Source organism: Cynocephalus volans, chromosome 2 (assembly GCF_027409185.1).
Source record: "Cynocephalus volans isolate mCynVol1 chromosome 2, mCynVol1.pri, whole genome shotgun sequence".
NCBI lineage: Eukaryota > Metazoa > Chordata > Mammalia > Dermoptera > Cynocephalidae > Cynocephalus > Cynocephalus volans.
The window spans coordinates 129,111,575-129,134,940 of record NC_084461.1 but is presented as its reverse complement, the minus strand read 5'-3'; the positions used below and the strand labels follow the sequence as shown (position 1 = coordinate 129,134,940).

General features: G+C 36.5%; 1 protein-coding gene across 4 annotated transcripts in view; it reads right to left on the bottom strand.

The window, feature by feature from the left end:
* The window catches only part of RBM27 (RNA binding motif protein 27), a 55,198-nt gene extending 40,030 nt beyond the window's left edge, over positions 1 to 15,168 (bottom strand). For all 4 annotated transcript variants that reach the window (XM_063086559.1, XM_063086561.1, XM_063086560.1 and 1 more), the window contains exons 1-3: positions 14,937 to 15,168; positions 3,847 to 3,965; positions 821 to 945 (exon numbers count right to left, since the gene is read on the bottom strand). In XM_063086559.1, coding sequence (XP_062942629.1) covers positions 821 to 945; positions 3,847 to 3,965; positions 14,937 to 14,995 — 303 coding nt within the window. In that variant the 5' untranslated portion in view covers positions 14,996 to 15,168. The remainder of the gene's footprint in view (positions 1 to 820; positions 946 to 3,846; positions 3,966 to 14,936) is intronic.
* Between the last annotated feature and the right edge of the window lie 8,198 nt (positions 15,169 to 23,366).

Genomic DNA, 23,366 nt, shown 5'->3' with positions numbered 1-23,366 from the left:
CATTTTGTCTTCAGAATAAATGCAATAAAAACAAATGTTGGGAAATATTTCTGTATAATAACCAACATTTATGTGCCAGGCAATAGACTAGGTACTATATATATGTATATAAAAATCTCATTTAATCCTCAATAAGTACTACTATAATCCTCATTTTACCAATGTAAAAGTGAGACAGAGAAGTTAAGTAACTTGTAGAGCTGATATTTTAACTCATGAAGCCTGATTATAGAATCCACATTCTTATCATAAACTATATTGTCTGTATAATAAAAGGAATTACAAATGAACTCTATAATTTCCTTTTTGGTTCAATTAGGTTACCTCTATAATCATGTTTTTATACTTCAACATGGTAGAAACATTTTTTCTTTTCTTTCCAATGTTGACAGTAATGTTTATAATTAAATTAACTATTAAAAAATAACTGTATATGGTTAAAAAGAGTAAATGTTTCTCTGTATACTGTACATGAAAATGTGTTACCTAATGATTTCTCTTGAGGTTTCACTAATACTTTATTTTCAGTCAAGCCTTTATATTTAACCATGTTTCCTTTTTCTAAACATCACTGGATAGGATTTCTCTGAATTCCTCACTGCTACTAACATATTTTTTGGATTTCTAAACAAGCTATCTGAAATTTTTCCAACTCTTAAAGCCCGAGGAACTAAGCCTGATGAAGAATATGCCCCATTCCCAAAACCCAGAAACTTCAATCAATGGAAAATTACTTCTAGAAAGCTCAACTTCCAACTAAGGATACTTAGATCATAGGATCTAAGAAGCCCCCAAAAGCAAATGAAAAATTCTGCATTACCTCTTCTTTAATTTCTTCTTTTTCTTGGACTAGTGGTTTTGGCTCAGGCTTAACTGGTTCCAAAGGTGGAAGGTAGTTCTTAGTATAGAGACTTTCAAATAGTTTGTCCACAAAACCTGAAGTTTCTAAGGAAAAGAAATAATACTTAAGTGTTGCACAAACAAAAGACAGAAGTCTGGCAACACACTGTTAACAAAGCTCAGGAAAACAGGATATCTTATACACTGCTAGTGGACCTAAAAACACGTCCTACCTTATGGAAGAGAATCCCACTTTCAAGTTTTTAAATCCTTCTTACATACTTGCACATGTGCAAAATCATATATATGTAAGATTATCTGTTGGAATATGTAACAGCAAAAGATTGGGAAACAACTCAAATTTCCAAAAATGAGAGACTAAATAAATAAATTATGGGACAACAATACAACAGAATACATAGCAGCTATATAAAGAACTATTATCCATAATATTGGATCTAAAAGACATAGGACTAAATATTTGTATGTATTTATATCTGCATAAAGAAACTGAAAGGACACAAAATCTGACAAAATTGTGTACCGCAGGTGGGAAAGGGACAGACATAGAACAGGTAAGAGAGACTTTTCATGGTATACCTTTATATTGTTGGACTAAAGACACTGCTCACTCCAAAAATTTAATTAAAAATATTTTTAAATCAATTGAAAAGTATATTGGCATGAGAATGATATGAAAGTACCTTTCTGTGTTTTACTTAAAGGCTGCTCTATTTTAAAACTTTTTCAGACTAACCGAATAAACGAGATGAATTTACTGAAAGTATAAATGTCAAAATATTTATTTTGTCGTATTAAAACCAAATTTAAATAACTTTCATTGGTCCTACCCTAAACACTGCTAAAGAGCACATTAAAAGCTCAGTACAGGCAATTATTACATGTTTTACATAAATAGCTATTTCTAAAATGTTAAATTATTTTTTCTTCAGAAAAGGATCTTCTCAACTTTACACTATTAATTTGTGTGGTAATCATTTTTCCATGATTATCAAACTGTTAACTCTTATTAACTGTTAGATATAATAATCTTAAATTAAAACAAATAAATTAATCAGACCCTTCAAAAGCCTTTATAATTAGAAGACTTTCTTCATATGCTTCTGTATTTAAAAAAATTTTTTACATGTATTATCTGTGTATTTTGAAACACTTAATAGCTCAATAAAAAAGCAAAGATAAACATTTAACATTAAACAATATTCAAGAATACTATTAGGTTATAAAAAAATACAGCTGTTCATTGAATACCACTTTAATATGTAATACAAACAGACATAAGTCTACAGCTGCAATGTCCAATAGAATAGCCATTAGCCACACGTGGCAGATTAAATTAATTGAAATTAAATTTTAAGATCAGTTTCTCGCCATATTAACCACACTTCAAGTGCTCAGGAGCCCAATGTGGATAATACCTACTGAATTGGTAAGTATAGATATAGACCACATTCATCACTGCACAAAGTTCTACTGAATAGTGCTACACAAGGAGACATAGTTACAAAGCAGATAACATACACAAGCAGATAACACTGATTTTATCTCTAGTGGCAAATTTATGGCTGTTTATTTTCTTCTTTTTAAAATGTATTTTATAGTTCTTCCTCATGTATATTGATTTAGAAATGCAAAAAAATTACTAAAAACCTTTACATCATTTTATAACAAGGAATTCTTAGATGTCTAAACTTACATTTGCCTCTTATCCCAAATATCTTTACTATGTTTTTCTTTTTTCATGGCTCTACATTTCACGTGACTCATCTTCATCTTTAATGTAAATTAAGTCATGTAAATTAATAACATTTAGGTAAAAAAAAAAAAACCACTCATCTGCACTAAGGAGGAATTCTGTAAGAGTTTTGGTTTTTGTTTTTGTCTACAAAAAAGCCCTAAAATGCATGAAAAATATGTAATCCTGTGTTTCAGGCTGAGCAGCCATATTTACTATCTTTTCTTTCTCAGTGTATATTTGAGGTAAAGAGTATCTTCTCATCACCAATAGCTAGATTAACTGATAAATGTGTGTCATCAACTGATAAATGTGTGTCATTCACATTCCTGTTCATCCATTCAATAATATTTATTGAACATATTCTACGTACCAAGCACTGAAGGCTCCAAGTCTCCACTTTCAACAAAAGGAAGGACAAACAAGGGACAGATAAACAGGCAAATAAACATATGACAGGGAGTGACAAGTGCCATGAAAAAAATAAAGCAGGGTTGGAAAGAGGAGAGAATGACTGGGGACAAGTACTATATTATGTATTGAGCACTCAGGGGAAACTGTTTTGAAAAGATGACATTTGAAAAGAAACCAGAAAGATGTAAAGGGAATTCATGTGCCAGGCAAGGATAAAATGAGTTCAAAGGGCCTGAGTTGGGAACACATTTGCCATATTTAAAAAACAGTAAGGTGATCAATGTGGCTAGAGTGGAACAATTGAGGGGGAGTGGTAAGATATGCAGTCAGAGGGGCAGCAGGGGAAACCTCATGGAATCTCTGCAGAACATGGAAAAGACTTTGGTAAGAGGATGGGAAGTTAAAGGCACAAAGAGAAGAGGATCATGCCCATCTCTTTTTGGATATCAAGAAGCTCCAGCCAAGAGAGAAAAAAAAACACAGATGGGTTCCTTGTCTTAAAAATTAACAGCAAGATTAAGCAGCTTCATTATCCTTAAACGGTTACACCCTCAACCATCAACTAGGCTCTGCCAAAAGCTACAAAGTACCCAACCACCACCTAAAAAGCATTAGAGCTGCCACTGCCTCAATGTAGAAAAGAAGCAAAGAAGGAAAGGAAAAACACAGTTCTGCCAGAACACAGGATAAATAATTAGGCGTGAATGGGTATATTCAAGTATTCAAAAGACCCTAACCACTTTCTTCCCTATCAAGCTTATATCTTCAAGACTTTTCAGGAATTTTTAAATTCAAAATCTTTATCTAAATACTTGGTTGAGGCCCATAATAATTACCTTTTTGTAAAAAGACATCAAGTTGATCAGCACAAAAGGCTTTCAATTCTTTCTCAGGTTTGTCCTTCTTGACCAGTGCTACAACATAGTTGGCTAAGGCTGAAGGATCAGCATCACATCTAGTCAGAAAAAGAGAAAACAAAAATTTAAAAACATATCTTTTTCAAACAATAGTGTCATTAATAAAGTCCAGCCCTATTTTGGAAAACCAAAGATCAAAAGCTTTACTTTAAAAAGTGACTGCAAACAAAAGCAACTATTATAATAAACAGCATGTACTCATACATACTGTTTAAGTGAGATTTTCCCGTTCTGCTTATTTCTGTAAAATACCTAATTTAGCTCCTATTTTTGAGGTTCTAATTACACCAAGAATCTTGGATCAGGTCTACATTCATTTGCTCTCTCAACGTTAATACAGGAAAAGAGTGGCAACTGACTCTTAAGTTGCTATTTGGCTCCCAGTCTATGGAAGCACTGTCGATAACACCCTCAGGAACTTTATGTTCCATGAGACCAATGAGGAAAATGCAGGGGAAGTGGTGGGATAGCATTCTCCTCTCCTCAAGGCACCACTCCCTACAACCCCTGGCAACAGTATCCAAAAATGGCTATGAATTCCACTACCAATCTTCTCAATGAGTAGCTTGAAGATCTTTTTAAAAGGTGAGAACACAAAAAGGATGGCACCGTAAATACTACTGGCAAACACTTTAGCATCTATAAGCAAGAAAGAAAAGATGTAGAGGTTAGAAACAGAAAGAAGAGAAGTGGTAGAAGGGCAGCATAGATGACCTTTATCTACTTCACACTTTTTCTTGTCAGTAGTAACCTTTGACACTCAAAAACTTCTCCTATGCCAGGGCAGCACATGATCCTTGGGTTGCCAACTCCTGATGCATAACAATTTGTCAGACTTACTGTTTTATCTACATCACATTAAACTAAAAGTTTTCATGTTGTAAACAGATATAACATATATGTATATATAATATTCTAAATTTCTCCATAAATGCATATTTAAATAATACATATCCTTTGTGGCTCCATAGGGTTGAGAAGGTAAAATGAAAAAATTCAAGGTGACAGTAAATAAAACGATTATGCAAGCAAAGTGATCATTTCCCTATAAAACACTATTCAAACCTAACTAATCTTGTTCTATAATCCTTCCATCTCCACTGGCAGCTAGAAAGTTAAAAAGTTTCAGCTGAAGTGTATCAATCACATTTTCAAAAATTTTATGAGCTTAGTAAACAAAAGAAAAACCAAGCACCAGCACCCTTCCTTTCTTCTAGTTTCTGTTTTTAAAGTTCATAATTCAATAAAACAGCAGAACTTTTTTCATTGCCAATATTAACAATGTCACGGAAAAGGCTGGTTCTTTAAACATCTGCACACCAAATTCTTTTTTTTTTTTTTTTTGTCCTTTTCGTGACCGGCACTCAGCCAGTGAGCGCACGGGCCAGTCCTATATAGGATCCGAACCCGCGGCGGGAGTGTCACCGCACTCCCAGCGCCGTACTCTACCAAGTGCGCCACGGGCTCGGCCCAGCACACCAAATTCTAAGAGAGAGAAAATCCCAATTACTATCAATTCTACAAAACTCAGAGATACTAAAAAAATTATGGGCAAAGGTCAAAGTATGGTAGGAGAGTGCGTGTCAAAGATGATGAGTTACATATTACTAAAAACATACAACTTAAAAGAAAAAATATGTTACATTTTGGAGAATTACGAATAGGTCACCTTAGTAAGTCTAGTTACTAAATTCTAAATGGATAGATACATATTGCATACTTGAATTTGCTAAGACAGTAAATTTTAAGTGCCCAAACCACACACACACACAAGGGTAACTATGTGAGGAGATGGATACGTCAATTAGTTTGTAGTCATCATTTCACAATGTGTGTGTGAATATATATATTAAGAAATCACATTGTAGAGCCGGCCCCATATATTAAGAAATCACATTGTAGAGCCGGCCCCATGGCTCACTCAGGAGCGTGCGGTGCTGATAGCGCCAAAGCCGCGGGTTTGGATCCTATATAGGGATGGCCGGTGCACTCACTGGCTGAGCATGGTGCAGAGAACACCAAGCCAAGGGTTGCGATCCCCTTACCGGTCAAAAAAAAAAAAAAAAATCACATTGTATTGCACACCTTAGTACATAGAATTTTTATTAAGAAAATAAAAATTTAAATTAAAAACATAAATATATGTAGCATTTCCATCTTTAAAAAATCTTACACATACCATGCTCAACTTAGCTATTCTATAAATACCTTAAAATAAAGATGTGTACATAGACCTAATTTTACCTGAGATCAATAAGATATTTGACCAGAGAGAGGGAAAAAAATCAAATTTTTACCTTTACTTAGAAAATTCAGATCCTGAATAAGGATATTCTAACACAGAAGAAAAGGATTTAGAAAAATAAATAAGAATGGCAAAAAATGGCAATGTTATTTTCTCGTGTCACCAGAACTTTCAAGGAATCTCATGACTTGACAGGTACAATGCTGGGTAGGTAAGGATGTGAAGGTTTCTAGTGGGAAACAGGCAACATCCGATTATTGGATAAATGGAGAGGGTTTAACAAACCCAAATATCTTTCACACATATTCAGGATTCAGACTCTAAAAATAAATGTAGACTTAGGCTGCTTCTGTTGAAATACACATTGATGTGATAGTGTTAAAAATCAAGAGGAAGAATTATGGGAAGGTAAGAGTAGAAAAAGACTAGACTTCAGGAAAAAGAGAACGATCACAGATTCTAAACAGTTGTTCAATGCGAGTGATCGAATGATTATCCGTAACTGAATTCTGCACCAAGTACAAAAGCATGTGTACAGTCAAAGGAACAGTACCATTTAAATTTAACAGCTCCTAAGATGTATCCATAAAGTGCACTATGAAGAAAATTACCTGTCTGAAATAATAAGTCACACTAATTGAATGGTGAAACTTAAATACATTGGGGAGTTTTGTGCTGTAATTCTGTAGACCTTTATGATTGTTCTTATTCATTCAACACACTGATCCCTTACTGTATAACCTTTAAAAACTGCCATTACAATACTGTAGCTGTGATTCCGATGCTAACAGTAGCCAAACAAGACTTCCAGAAGTGTGTCACAAAAATCTGAGCATAACTAAAACCCTTGATAGATTACAAGACAAATGTAGGACCACCTCCCTCCCCACAAAATCATAGCTTCTTACTTCTCTTACCCAAGAAGTACCAAAGAAGAGTACTTAAAACCTTTTAGATATTTATTTGGAATTAAAGCTATGGGAATCCACTTCTGCTTGACTATAAGAACAGGCATATTTTGGAATGAAAGAGATTTTGAAATTCTGGATCCATGTCTGTTAAATATAGATGTTTCTAGACAAGAAGGGAATTTACTATAACAAAGAGTTTAGAAAAAGTAATAACACCCATTTTAAATTACTATTCTACTACAGCATCAACTAAATTTGTAAAGACAAATCCACTCAAGATCAGGCAGACAGCATACTTGTGTAACTAAAACTCAGCTGTAATTCCACACAAAATTTATTTCACAGCACATACATTTTTCTAATGTATATCTGCACAACAAATTAATGTATCCTAAGTCTTAACTAACAGCTACCTTTTGGTTAAAATGAAGAATCAACAACAACAAAAAATTCCTAAAGCTTAATGTAAGTTATAATTATGGACTCCTTAAAATTCACATCTTTCAAAATAATGTTATAAGAACATGCTTCAATTATCTTTTAAAGTTATTTAAAAATCAATTAAGAATGATTTTTTTATTAGGGAGAACTAACAGAAATGTTGCACTAAATATGCCTATCTACAAAAACCTCAACTTTGTCTTTTTCCTCTTTTAACAAAATCTCCATTGGAGATATATTACACATTTACTGAGCTGACATATCAGCTTTACAGAAGGTTTCAGACATATACTCAATACCCAGATCAAAAAGTAAAGGTCCTACTTTTGGCCCCAGGCCAAAAAACACTACTAAAAACCCATTACAATCTATTTGTTTTATGAAAAAAGCCAAGACTACTAGACCTTTTCCACTTTGAAAAAAATTTACATGTTTCTGAATATGGGCCTAATTTTAAGTTCTAACTTAGTTTGATCTTTGTTTCAGAGGTGAGACAACTAACGAATGTGCTATTGAGTCACAGGAAAAAAAAATCTCCTGATCCTAATGTGTATGAACCACCATTAAAAATGTTCATATTCTTTGACCAGTAGTTACACTTACGGGCAACTAGACTGAGGAAATAAAGGCAAATATAGAAAATATTACTAGCACCTAGAGACACTAAAACTATATATGTTTATTGCATAAAAACAGCATTACTTTTAACAGAAAATGTAGAGTCAAGTTGATCATTCTCTTATTGTTGGATGTTTATGAAATATTAGGAATCTCTAAAGTGATGGTTATAAGTGCAATATACAAATATGAAAAATGCATTTAATGTAATGTGCTGTGGTTTGAATGTTCCTGCAAAGCTCATGTTGAAACCTAATCCCCAATATGGTATCTGAAAGTTCGAAGCCTTTAAGAGGTGATTGGATCAAGAGGACTACACTCTTATGAGTGGATTAATCCCTCATGAAATTAATAGGTTAATAGTTTAATGGGTTATATGGGAGTGAACTGGAGGCTTTATAAAGAAGAGAAAGTAAGCATGTTAGAATGTTCTTTCTTAATCCTCACTATGTGATATCTCACATTACCATGCAACTCTATAGAGAGTCCACACCAAGAAGAAGGCCCTCACCAGATGTGCCCCTTGGGCCTTGGATTTCCCAGCCTCCAAAATTGTAAGAAATAAATTTCGTTTTCTGATAAACTACCCAGTTTCGGTTATTCTGTTATCAGCAACAGAAAACTAATATGTAATGTCAATGGAGAAATCAAGATACAAAATTTTACATTGAGTCTTATTTTGGCTACATAATAGTTCATATACAGAAGAGAAACTAAAAATAAATATCCACAAGTAATTTTACTTTCTCTCCTTTCTATATTTTCTGTAATGTAATACCTACACTTTTATTTTAAAAGAATGAAAGTAAATTTTTTAAAAAGTCTTACTCTGAGGACCTGTGTTCAGATTACTCTTTTTGTAAGTCAGTACTTGAAAAATAAGTAAAAATGGAGTTGATTTTAGAACTTGTTAATATATGCTAAAGATATAAAATACTGGTACTTCTATTTCTTTTCAAATGAAGGCTTTCTGTCTTAGTCTGTTTGGGCTGCTAAAACAAACTACCTTAGGCTGGGTAATTTATAAACAGAAACTTATTGCTCACAGTTCTGGAGGCTGGGAAGTCCAAGATCAAGGTTCCAGCACATTCAATGTCTGGTGAAGGCCTATTCTGCATAGATAGTGCCCCCTATATGTCCTCATATGGCAGCAAGTAGGCTCCCTCCAGACTCTTTTATAAAGGCACTTATCCTATTCATGAGAGCTCTGCCTCATGACCTGTCACTTCCTGAAGGCCCCACCCCTTAATATTATCACACTGGGGATTAAGTTCCAACATACGAATTTTGAGGAACACCAACACTGAGACCATAGCACTTCTGTCTTCCCCTTAATTAGTTAGGGGCTTTCATGAAGGAACACAATGTGGAATACCTCTAGTTTATTTGGGGGGAAAATATATGCATACATCTGTCTGTTGCAAACACCACTTTGATATCAGGACTATAGCTCCTCACAGTAGCCATGAGCTAAACAGACTCACAAAATTAAGACTACTAAAAAAAAAAATCTTACTTTTCTAATTGTCAACCAAATTAAATATACATATGAGGATGTTCATTCATTTAAACATGTACTGATAATGTACTAAGTGCCAAGCATCTTGCTTGGTAATGGGATTACTTTGAGCAACACAGACCTTGCCCTGCAGTCATGTGGCCAAAAAATGAACATGAAAACAAATAATTATAATACGAAATAACAAACAGTATAAAAGAGATTAATAACGGTATAAGTAACAACACTGGGAGGATGAGAGAAGACAGTGGTAGGAAACACAGGGCTATAAAAGCAACTTTTGGCTTCTAGCCTGTAGATACTAGGCCAGGAAGAATGAAGTCAGACATATTTAGGAGGCATACCAAAGGACATAAGAACAAATATGTTCCTAACTTAGCGACTAAAATTGGCCAAGAAGTCTTCTGGACAAAATAAGTCCTTTTTCTCTGAAACAGTGAATGGTCTCCTTAAACAAGTGCCACAACATTTAGAAGCACACTAATTCTTTGAAGCCACTAAGTATACTTTAGAAAATTATCAGTAGTTCTTAATTTTAAGAACATTCTTCCAAAACACTCATTTAACCCTAGTAGTTTATTTATCAGAAGGTCAGCTCTAACAACTACTAGATAATGATTTTTCCTCCCATTTAGACAACTGCAGAGACTAGCCAGAGTTTAAGTTGATAACGATTGCAAACCTATAGCAGTATGTAAACTCTAGACTTCAACAAAATATACTCACCATGACCACTGAACCAAGAAACAGGAACCAAGAAAATAATCTTAGTCTGTGAACCTTACTGCTCCCTTTTCCATCATACTCCAAGATGACAACCCACTCAAACTCCTGGTGCACTTAAAAATACCGATATGGCCAGAACTCACAGAAACTGCACACCAAGTCTATGACTTTCATTAGCAATTCCTGTTCCTACTTATAAGACCTACAATGAGACTCTAGCTCTGCCCTGTACTAGATTGATTTTTTTTATAAGTGACAGTGATACTTAGCATTAATAAGCAAAATACTTTTGCAGAATTTAACGTATTTTCATATTTCAAAAACCATAAGTTTCTTTATATTTATAGAATGATTCTGAGGTACACAAAGCACTTTTTATGGTCTGCTTCATTAATTTTACCATATTTTGAAGTAGGTAAAAGGCTATTATAATTAGAACTGTTTAAGAGAAAGGTTAGACAGTATCTCTAAAGTTACACAATGAATGAAAGATAGATATGGAACTAGAAAAAAAAAATACCTTGATTTACAGAGTGATGCTCTATTAGAATAAACAGATAGATGCAACTGTCCAAAAAGTTTACAAACTCCATCATGCCACTTTTTTTTTTTGGCTGGGTGGTATGGGGCTCTGAACCCTTGACCTTGTGTGTTAAAAGACCTTGCTCTAACCAACTGAGCTAATCAGCTAGCCCCCATCTCTCTTTTCAAAACATACACCAAAGACCAATTTTTACAATAAGCCCAATAAGCAATGGTGAATTGCATGTTTATATATATTTATATATTTATAGATATATTTATATATTTTTATATATTATATATTTATGTATTATTTATAAATATTTATATATTATATATAATATAAATAACTTAAAACATTCCCCATTAAATACAATATATTTTAGTAGAAATGCAGATTTGTTATTGAAAAATGCTTGCCTGAACTTTCTCTTAAACTTGCAGAAATTTCTTCACTGACTTCCTGGATTTACTTAGAACCTTACTTTTAAGAGGTTTGCATACTTAAAATGAATAGTCATTTCTCAGATAAATGTGCATAATTGTGCATAATTCCTACACAGTATCTACGACTAAGGTATCTAGGATATTTTGAAAATTGGGAAAGATGAGTACCCCAAACAAGATCAGTGACTCTAGTCTGTTCATTTGACCATAGGGAAAGAGAGAAACTTCTTGAAAGATATGGTTTTCCCTTCCCTTTACAGCACTGCCAAAAAAAAAAATGGTGGTACTGTTTTTTTCCAGTCAGTTAGAGTCATTTCTTCCAGGTTACCTCCTTCTGTCTTTCCTCTACTAAAAGTAATAGATATGTTCCACATCTACAAAAGGAGTGGAAGGTAACAGATAAGCTCTAACACCCCCAAACATTTCCAACTTGTCTATAGGAAATAATTACATGTGAACTAGATTGGTTTAGACAAAAATAGTTCCTTACAGTTACATGCCTTTGTTTCACCATGACAAGATGTAACATACTTAAAAATCCCTAAAAGTTGGAAGCTTTTATGAATGTAGTTTACTATAAATTAAGCTAAATAAGAAAGTGCAACAAGAAATCTTGTGCACAACCATAGTTTTTGATTCCAACCTAGCCATTGCAACTACATTATGTGAAAGCCTAACAACTGCTCTGAAATGCTATGTTGTAGCAACATGCCAATCTGCCATGAAAATTTTCTTGAATCTGGAATATGCAAAAAGTAAATTTACAAACACAACCCACTTTAGTATATCATTCATTATATTTTAGGATATCTAAACAAACAAAAAATAATCTCCCATGAGAACACATCAAGAATGAAAATATAAGTGATATCTATATTTGCATTTACTATTTCTTATTAACATCTCCATCTAAAACCATTACTCACATGAGTTAAAAATAAGTATTTTTATTTTGTAGTTCTAGGAAAACCACCTACATTGCCAAAATCTAAGTAGTGATATTAGGTCTTAAAAAAAAAAAAACCAACAAACCCTAAACGAGCAACAAAAATTTTTTAAAAAGGAAAGAAGAATGATGCATGCTTTAAGTTGAATATATAACTCAAACGGAGAAATTAAACTCCAGTAATCATTTTAAGAGAATTTTTACTTATGAAAATTGCAGAATTACACTTATCAATCTAAATAGCAAAAAAAAAAAAAAAAAAAAAAAAAAGCCTAGTGAAAACACCCTTAGCAAAGATTTTACCCAAACTAAATTTTGACATTAAGAAAAAAACCCCTTCAAAACAGAAAGCACTACCCAGAGTAAAACATTTTAGGAAGCGTTAAAAAAAAAGAAAAATTAAGAAAAAGCAAGGAATTATAATGTTAAAGTTGTTATCTTCTACTCAAACCATAAAATATACATTTAATACTTGTAAAAGTATTAATGAGTAAAAGGACCTCTACCAACAAACAAAATCAGAGCTTGAATGAAAAATTGTCCAAAAAAAGGGCAATAGGAACAGTAGCTGTACAAGATAGAAAGATTTTTTTCTTTTTTTTCCAATCTTAAATAACATAAAGTAACAATAAAAACATTTTTTAAACATACAGAACTTTTCCTTTTTCCAGCCTTTTCCATATATGGTCAATTTCTTAAACCTTATTTCCCACCTTCACCACAATCCATTTCCATCTTTGTGCTGCAACACTCTTTATTGTAGAAAAGTATGATGCACATTCAAGAAGCCATTGTTCTTTTACAAAACTTTCAAGTGTATACAGAAGTCATTTTCACTTCAACTAGACCACCACTAATCTAAAACTCAGAAGCCTTTAGTACACATTTATTCATTCTTTTATATCTGTGCTCTCTGCTCACACTTCTCATCCTCAGAATGCAAATACCACTTCAGACATCAAAATTCCCCTAATGGTGCCTACCTTATCCATCCTACTAGCTTCACAAGGCTGACCCATTGGATTACAGATGACTCTCTTCCTAGAGTTACTTTCTTCCCCAAGAAACCAAGGTAGCAAAAAACAAAACAAAACAAAAACAACAACAACAACAACAAAAATCCAACCCACACACAAAAGTTAGTTAAAGCTTCTCAGGAGGACCAGGAAACAGATCAACAGGGAAGGAGTTTTATGCTGTCTCCCAGCAACCCAAACTCATGCCTCCACACCTCTCAAACTACTCCCTATTTCCACCTCTGAAAAACACTGAATTTTTTCAATAAAGCAATCTGATCTTCTGAAGCAAAGCCGCCCATCTCTTCTTCTACCCTCTTTCTTTCAGGCAGAAAGCTCTAACCTCCAATAAAAGGGTAAGCAAGCAGAATTGAGGAGGGGGCACAAAATGATCACTACTTTCCCATGCCCTCTTTCCAAAGAGTTAAAAACATCTCTCTCCAACCTTCCAGCTTTTCCTCTCATCCCCCAAGGAGATCTGTTGCAGAGCCTAGCTATACTCCAGTACCCCAAATAAACATTCCACAACCCTCCCTCCTTAAAATGGTTATAAAACAAAAACCTGATATCTCTGCTATCCCTTTCAAGCCTTTCAAAAATACATCGACAACAATCTAACACCACCCAAAATATTTCAAAAGGAATCTTTTGAATCTCTCATCGATTTCAGCCCCTCGACAATAATCCTACACCCGAATTACTTTCAGTTGTACTCTCAATCTTTCAACAGTATTTACAAAACCCTTACTCTTTCTACTACCCCTTTTATTCCTCCAATACCTGTATCTAAAAATCCCTAGATGCTGCAGGTACACCCCTTTCAACCCCTTTCGCCAATAATATTACATACCAGTATAGCCCTTTCAACCCTCAATTATACTTACAAAAACCTCAATTTTTTTTGCCAACCTTCAATGGTATCTAACAATTATCAGTTCTCCTCGTAGTATCAACTCCTCAATATTACCTTAAAATCCTTTACTACTTTGCCATCATACTTACCAGCTCCCCAATAATTTCTAAAACCCTTCAATGTCCCCATAGCCCTTTCAGCTACTCCTTATTTTTCAAATCCTTCAATATCCTTAAACCCTTATAGCTCACCAATAATCCCTAAAAAGCGTCAATGTCCTTGCTACCCCTTTCTGTCCTACTATTTTAAAAAGGCCCTCGATACTCCTGTTAGTCCTAGAATAGACCTTTTAGTCCGGAATAATACTGTTTGTAAAGCCCTCGATATCCTGCTGTTCCCTTCAAGATCCCAATATTCACATTTTAAAATCTCCCGATAGCCCCGCTAACCCCCTCAGTTCTCAAATAACAGTATTTTAAATCACCTCACTATCTTTGCTACCCCTTCTGACACCCCAATATTTATATTTAAAAAGCCCTCGCTGTCCTTGCCCGCCCCACATCAACACCGCCTCTACGCCCCAAGCTCCCCCTCTTCCTCCTTCGTTCCCCCACCCCCTCCACAATGGTGATAGTACTACAGAGAAGACATCGCCGGGACCTCCCGGCCGCGGTCCCTCCGCACCGCACCCCCCACTCCGCTTCCCCTCCCCCCACACCCCCGCGGGCCCCCAACGCCCACGTTCGCCGGCCCCGGCCCACTCACATCGGCTCCAGTAACTTGGCCAGCCAGGACTTGAGGGCATCCACATCCTCTATGAGCATGGTGCAGGGAAGGCGGGCTTGGCCGCCGCTCCTCTTCAGGCCTGCCGTGAGTCTCCACTCGCCGCCTCCTCACGCTCTCCCTCACAGCTCCCGGTGCCCCAGCCCACCGGGCATCTTACGAGACTTCAACCTACTCTCCCGGCCGGGGCCTAACAGGAACTAACCCAAGAGCCCTCACTCAACGTAGCATGAAGGCTCAAGATAGGCGGGATATAGCACCGAGCGGCGGTGCTGAAAGCCAATAGAAGAGAGAGGGCCGTGCGCGCAAGACCAATGAAAAGGCTCGCTCGCCCCGCCGGCTCGCCGTACCCAGTCAGGGAGGAGGGTTATAGCAAGGTAGGTAGAGAGCTGAAGTGAACTCCTGGTGCAAGATGGTATCTTGGAGAAGGTGCCGTGCCTCTTAAAGGGGCTGCGCGCCTTTTTTGACCACGCCGCCGCCGGCCGTGGATTACCGATGCCTGCTGCTGGGAATGCATAGAGGAACCCGGCGAGCCCCTCAGCCTGGTTCCTTCCTCTCGTTTTTTCCTGGAAACATACACTCATGTCCCTGAGTGACTCAGTTGTAGTAAATCTGCAACACAATGTGCAATACGTTCACGTTCGACACACTGCACAGAATGCAAAATTTTACTATTTTTTTCTTTACACACTCATTTTGATAGGCACTCACGCTTGTATTTTTTGCCGCTATGCTTAAATTATGCAGAATGTTTCTGACAATCCTTCCTTGGAATCCAATAATCGTCATTTTTAAAACGTGGCGCAAAGATGTAAAAGGCTGAGGCCATTTCAATTTTACTAGTGTTATTAATAAATGCTTTATTTAGTAAGAAAAACTATCCCAATTTTTTTTTAGTTCTCTTTTTAGTGCATATGTAAAATTAAGTGGGTTTTGTTTGTTTTGTTTTATTTTTGCAGGGAGGATTTTGATCAGCAAAAAGTGTTTAAAAAATAATTTTAAAGAAAAAATTATAAATTACTGACATGGTCAACTTTGTACTAGGTGAGAAATTCCTTTTGGAGTTTTGATATCATTGGCTTAGCATTGGTTTTAGAATGTTTACCCAGTAAAAAGTACTGAGCCCCTGCTATGTGCTGCTAGCACTGTGTCAGGCACTAGGAGTCCAATGGTGGGCAAAACAAACAGTCCCTCCTCGTAGGAACCCAGATTATGCATTATAATTATTATATAACATTATGATTTATAATAATATTTTTAAAAATATGAGCACACACTTCATATAAAAGAGTTGGATCAACCCAAAATAAGCAGGTATGCTATATATACATAGAACGAGTATAGGCAAACTTTTTCTGTAAAGGGCCAGATAGCAAATATTTTTGGTTTTGTGGGCCTCTGTGGCAACTAGTCAACATGCAATGTCTTGGCATGAAACTGGCCATAGACGATATGTAAACGAATGACTGTGGCAATAACATATACAAAAATTATACTACTTGAAAATTTCAATATTATACAATTTTCACGTCATGAAGTATTATTCATTTAATTTTTTTCAACTATTTAAAAACATAAAAGCCATCGTAACCTCACAGGTGTACTAAAACAGCAGGATTTGGCTTGCTGGCTGCAGTTTTTAGACTCCCCTACACAGAGTAATAAAACCAGAAGTGCACTTAGAAATATTCTAATGAACCTCCCTCACTAACACTCTCCCCACAACTTAGCAAATAAGAAAAAAAGCCCAGAGAGAGAAAGTGGTTTACTCAGAATCACACGTCTGTAGATGGAGCAGAAGCAGCCTATAGAGCTTCTGACAACAAGCCCAAAGCTTTGTCCCATTCAATGGTTGCCTCTTTTTCTTCCCTTTCTCCTCCTCCCCTCCTTCCTTTGTGTTTATCCATATTTTCCCTTACTTCTTTCCACTACGGAAATGAGGTGTTACCCCTAAATGACAGAAATTTAAAAAGGGAAATGTAAAGTGACTCAATTAGGCCTAAGGCTAGGCAAGGATTTGATTAAGTGTGATAGAAATGGAACAGGAATTGTCTTTATCACAGTAAATCACTCCTCTGCAAGAATTTCGAAGTACTTTTCAAATGTTTTTATAGCACAAATTTTGCATGCCTTATTTCAGACGTGAAGGCACTGAGATTTCAGCTTCTTAGTGACGAAGAGCATCATCTAACCAAGCATATTACAGATAGAATAGACACGATTATGGTGGTGCAATTTGGAATTGGGGACCTTGGGTAATTTTTTTTTCTTTTCTCTGTTTTTCAAACTGCAATGTTATATAGTGGTTTTCAGAATTAAATACATTATATATATTAGGACTACTGTTTTGAATGTAGATAATGAAACCCACTCTGTATCTTGAAGAGTAGCCTCTGTAGAAGAGTTGCTTTTCCAGAAGTGGAAGTGGGATACAATATCATCCATCCCACCTCATGCGTGGCTCACTCTATTTGCTAGATCGTTCAGATTTTGTCAGTAGACATGAGTCAGAATTTTTCCATTTACTTTATGTAGTAGCATTTATTGTATGCATAAAACTGACTCATCTGCAGTCCATGAATGGGCACTTGCTTCAGCTATACATTTAGTTATTGTATGCAATGCATACACACATGAATTAATTCAACACACATATACTGAGTGCTGGTTACCATGTGCCAGATTCTGTGCTGGGGCAGAGACAAAGAAAAATGTGAAGTTATATCCATTCACTGACTTTTGAGAGCTCAGATTTTGGTGACCTAATAGGCATTAGAAATAATAATCATAGTTAAAGTTATTGAGCAATACCCTGTGTCTGCCCAATGATAAGTATTTCAGTGCACTATCAACTCTCATCCTTACCCTACCCGTTTAGTAGATAAGATAGTATTCACAGACAGGAAAATTGCATCCCAGAAAGTTCACGAAGCTAATGAGTAGAAGGGTTCAGCTTTGACCATGTCTGCTTGACTCCAAAGCCCACACTTTTAATATTCACTAAACCATCTCACTAGCAAATACTGAAATATGAACTATGTGGTTCATTTAAAATTGATTCAACAAACCTGTTGAGCCCATGACATCTGTTAGTCACTGTTCTTGGATAATAGAGAATAAAACTAATTTTAATTAAGTTTTCTTTCCTTTAAGGTAGATGTTAAAGTAGATGCTTAACAAAGATTGACTCAGAGTTCTCTTAGTTTTATCTTTACAGGGAGAAGAGAAAATGATGCCAATTTATTCAAGAAAAGAGATTATTTTTAAGGAGCATTGAATAGAGAGGATGACTACAAGAAGAACAGGCATCTAAACCATACTCATTCAATCCAAGTTGCCTTTCTTGGCTTGAGGGTAACTGGGCCATAACCAGCAAGAACTGTCAAAGTTGAGATTTCACACAAATGTTGACAGAGGTAGATAGTTCTTCCAGAATCAGGGGATCATGCCAGCAAGTTGATTTTTTTTTTTTTTTTTTTTTGGCCCTTATTCTCCACCCTGTGTCTAAGAGAGGACCCAGATGTACAATAAAAGAGGTTGAGAGTCATTTTTGAGTTTGCTCTGTGAAATTAACAATCATAACGTGCTTGTCTTACATGCAATTAAACTAAGCTTTGGTAGAATTTCAAACTAAGAAGCTTATGCTTACAAGTGGACCCTCTCTTGTTTGTACATTTGTGGTTCGTGTAATTAAACAACATACCAATCAAAATATCAGTCTCTCCTGAGTTTGGACCTCCTGAAGCAGCCCTTCTGGCTCAGAGAAAAGTCATTTCAACAAAAGTCACTTGAATCTTAGTTATGCAAAGCCAAGGCAAGTTGGCAGACAAATGGTGAGTCATCTTAAATCAAATCGTCTCTCTTCATTCTGGAAATGTAGAGTTGCTTTCCTAGGAGAACGGCGTTATAAGGGTTTTGTTTTTGTTTTTGTTTTTTTTAAAGTTGCTTCACACTATATACCTACAAGAATGACTAATATTAAAAAAAAAACAACAATACAAAAACCCTGACACTACAACGCTGATAAAGATGAGGAGAAACTGATCACTCATACCTTGCTGGTGGTAATGTAAAATGGTACAGCCACCCCAAAGAACAATTTGGCAGTTTCTTAAAAAGTTAATCCTGCATATGATCCAGCAATTACATTCCTGGCCATTTATCGCAGAGAAATGAAAATTTATGTTCACACACAAAACCTGTAAACAAATGTGTATACTGCTATTTATTTGGCTATTTATTTGTAATAGCCAAAAACTGAAATCAGCCCGGATGTTCTTTAAGTGGTGAATGGTAAACAGACTGTGATACATGGAATACTACTCAGCAGTAAAAAGGAGCGAACTAATGTTATATGCAACAATTTGGATGAATCATATTGGATGAAAAAAGTCAATCTCCAAAGACTGGTTACTTTATGGTTCCACTTAGATAACATGCTGAAAATGATATAATTTTAGGAGCAGAACCAGAGATGGGAGGTGGAGGGGTGACTTTTTTGTCTAAGCCATAAAAAGCATTGTGCCTTGGGTATCTTGTTCTCAGGAAAGCCAGTTGCCATGTGAAAAGACACTCAAGCAACACTACAGAGAAGCCCACATTGAGATGAACTGAGACCTCTGTATTAGCAGAGGGAAAGTGGGTGCGGTTATAAAAGGGCAGCAATGTGGGATCCTTGTGCTATTGGAACGGTTCTGTGTTTTGACTGTGGTGGTGGATATAGGAACTAGAAAGTTTCTGTGTTTTGACTGTGGTGGTGGATACGGGAACTACAGGGGTGATAACATTGTATAGAACTAAACATATGTATATACATGTACACACATAAATAAATACAAGTAAAACTTGGTTGTAATATTATGCTATAGTTTTTAAAGTGTTACCATTAGGGGAAACAGGGAAAAGTGTACAAGTGTTCTTACAACTGTATATGACTCTACGATTTATCTCAATTTTAAAAGAAGTTACTTCACACAGTGAGAGTAGTGTCACCAGGGAGAAAAAGTTGAAAGTAGGATCTCTGGGTATGTGGTTACTGGAAGTAGTCCTTGCCCCATTCTCCAAGATCTTTATGGGCTCCCTCTGGATCTGTCTGGGGACCCAGATCTGACATCCTTGTAGGTTAAAAAGCATCCAAGAGAAATGTGCAAAGTTCTACTTCAGTGGTGATGTGTTTTTTTTTTTTTTTTTTGGAACACAAACCAGCAACAGTAGTAGACTGACCAGATTCCAGCTTCCTCTGATTATCTTGATGTTATAGGAGAAATGCCCTCTCTTTTTTGGATTGAATTAGCTACCTGGGATTTGAACACATCAAATGATAATAACTCATATTGTTTGTGTGCCAGGCCTTCTACCACGCAACTTTGCATGGATTAGCCTCTTTCTGTTCCTGCATTCATCCTTTTTTTCTTTCAAGAAATATTGATTGAAAATCTGTTATAGGCCCCGGGGATACAACAATGAAGAAAACAGGCATTCTCTTGGTGATCTATTTTAGCAGGAAAACAACGATGACAAATAAACAACTATATAATATGTCAGGGGGAATATATTCTATAAAGAAAAACAAAGCAGAGTGAAGGGATAAAGAGTGATGAGGAAGGTAAAAAGACTCTGAGCGGTGACCTGAAGTAAAGGTGTTAGCCATGTGGATATCTGGGAGTAAAGCTTTCTAGGGAAGTGCAAAGACCCTGAGGAAGGGGCGGGGCTGGAGCAGAGTGAGCCAGGAGGAAAGTGATGGTAGTTAAGGTGAGAGAGGCCAGGTTGTGAAGGACTTTGTTGGTCATGGTAAGGGCTTTGGGTTTTAATTCTGAGTAAGACTGGAAGCAGAGAGATGCAATGATCTTATCTTTTAAATCTTTTTTCTTATCCTTTAAGACAAGTCAACTGAAGCAATGGGAGTGAAGAAGTAACAAAGAAATCTGTAAGTAGTTGTGATCAACTAGTTGTAAACACCAGTGTACTCGGTAACTAGTGTAAACAACAGTGCACCACCTTTTTTTTTTTTTTTGAACAAGATCACTGTGGCTGTTTTATGGTCATCAGATCAGAGGTAAGGTGGCAAATGTGGCGGTAGGGAAACCAGTTAGGAAGTTAGTGCAATAATCCAAAGAAGAGATGGTGGTGGTTTGGACTAGACTTGTGGTAAGAAGTTGGATTCTGGGTATATTTTGAAGGTAGAGTCAACAAGTTTTGCTGATGGAGTTAATTGTGGGTATGAAAGACAAAGAGGAGTCAAGACTGACATCAAAGTATGTGACCTGAGTGACTGGGCTGAGATGGGGAAAAATAAGGGAGAAGCAGGTTACAGAATGACTGGTAGATACAGAATTCAGTTTTAGATATAAATATGAAACGGCTCTTAGACTTTGTGGTAGTCAGCCTCAAGGTGGCCCCCAATGAACCTGACTTCCTAGTGTTCATCTGTGTGTACATCCAATCAGGGCTGGTCTGTGTGACCAATAGAATATACTGGAATAACAGTCAATTACTTATGAGTCTTGGTCATAAAGAGCATTGTAATGTATGCCTTAGATCTCTTGTTCTGGAAAAGCCAGCCCCCATGTCACAGTACACTCAAGCAATGCTGTGTAGAGGCCCACATTGAGAGGAACTGAGACCAACAGCCAGGACCAAATTTCCAGCCTAATAAGTAAGCTATTTTGGAAGCAGACCCTCCAGCCTCAATCAAGATTTCATACGAATGGGCCGAGCCCATGGCGCACTCGGGAGAGTGCGGCGCTGGGAGCGCGGCGACGCTCCCGCCGCGGGTTCGGATCCTATATAGGAATGGCCGTTGCTCTCACTAGCTGAGTGCCGGTCACAAAAAAAGAGACAAAAAAAAAAAAAAAAAAGATTTCATACGAATGTAGTCCTGGCCAACATGTGACTGCGATCTCATGAAAGCCCCTGCGCCAAAACTGCCCAGTGAAGCTGCACCCAAACTCCTGACCTGTGGAAACTCTGAGGTATAATAAATGGTTATTGTTGTTTTAAGCCACAAAGTTTTGGAGTGATTCATTAGGCAGCAATTGATAATTAATTTAAAAATCCAAATGGAGATGTCAAGTAGGCAGTAGGATCTGTGGTCTGGAGTTCATGAGAGGGATGGGGCCTGTAATTGAACTTGGAGATTCATCAGCATGTGAATTGTGTTTAAAACCATAGGCCTGGATAAGATCACCTAGGAATGTGCGTAGGTCTAGAACGGAAGGCCATTAGAGCCACTAGAGGAAAGGGGAGGAATATTCAGTAAAGAAGCCATGGCCAGTGAAGCAAGAGGAGAACCGAGAAAGAGGGAAGAAGAAATGTGTCTCGAGAACAATGTAGTTTTCAAATGTGTCAAATGAAGTTCACAGGGCAAGTAACATGAGGACAGAGAAATGACCATTGGATTTGGCAACATGGAGGTCACTGGTGACCTGGACAATTCCATGGAATGGAGGAGACCAACACTTGATTGGAAAGGGTTGAGGAGAGGAATTAAAGTATGGCAGTTCTCTTGAACAGTCTTACTGTAAGGGGAGTACCTTCATAGGCACTGGAAAGTGTTGTGGGGTAGGGAGAAGGATGGGGTTTGTTGCAGTTCTGTTTTGGTTTGGCTTGCTTGTCTGCTTGCTTGCATTAGATTAGAGGATATGTATGAATGTGGAGCTGGCCAGTTAGCTTAGTTGGTTAGAGCACGTTGCAGTAACACTAAAGCCAAGGATTCAGATCCTTGTACCAACCAGCCAGCTGCAAAAAAAAAAAAAAAAAAGAAAAGAAAAAAGAAGATAGTGTAAATGTGGATGGGTATGATATATGTAGAGAAAATCTGATGATGTAGGTGAGGTGAGCAACTACAGGAACATGCTCTCTTAGTAGGCAAAAGACAATGGGATCTAGGGTACAAATGAAGTGTAGGTCTTAATAGGAGCCTTAATTGTTCATCAAAAACGGGAAAAGGAGCACACATTAGTGGATGGAAGTATGATTGGTAGGTGTAGTCAAAGGAACTCATGGAAGTTCTTTATTCATTGCTTCTACATTTTTCAGTAAATTAAGAAGCAGTCATCAGTTGAATGTGAGCAGGGGGTGCTGGACGTTTGAGAAGAGAGGTGTAAGGAGGAAGTATATTTGGTTTCTGAAATATTTCGAGCTCCTTCCCACCTCAGAGACTTTGTATCTGTTGGTCCTTACTCCTGGCAGTCTTTTCCACACATATTTAAATGGCTTGCTTTTGCTTGTCAGCTCAGATATCGCCTCTTTGGAAAGGCCTTCCCTGACAATCCAATCTAAATTAACATCCCACTTCCGTCTCCCGGTTACTCTCGATCACATCATTCTATTTTATCTTCATAGTATTTTTTATGGTGTGAAATTGTCTTTTTCCATTGTTTGTGCTCTCTACCCCACCACTATTAGAATTAA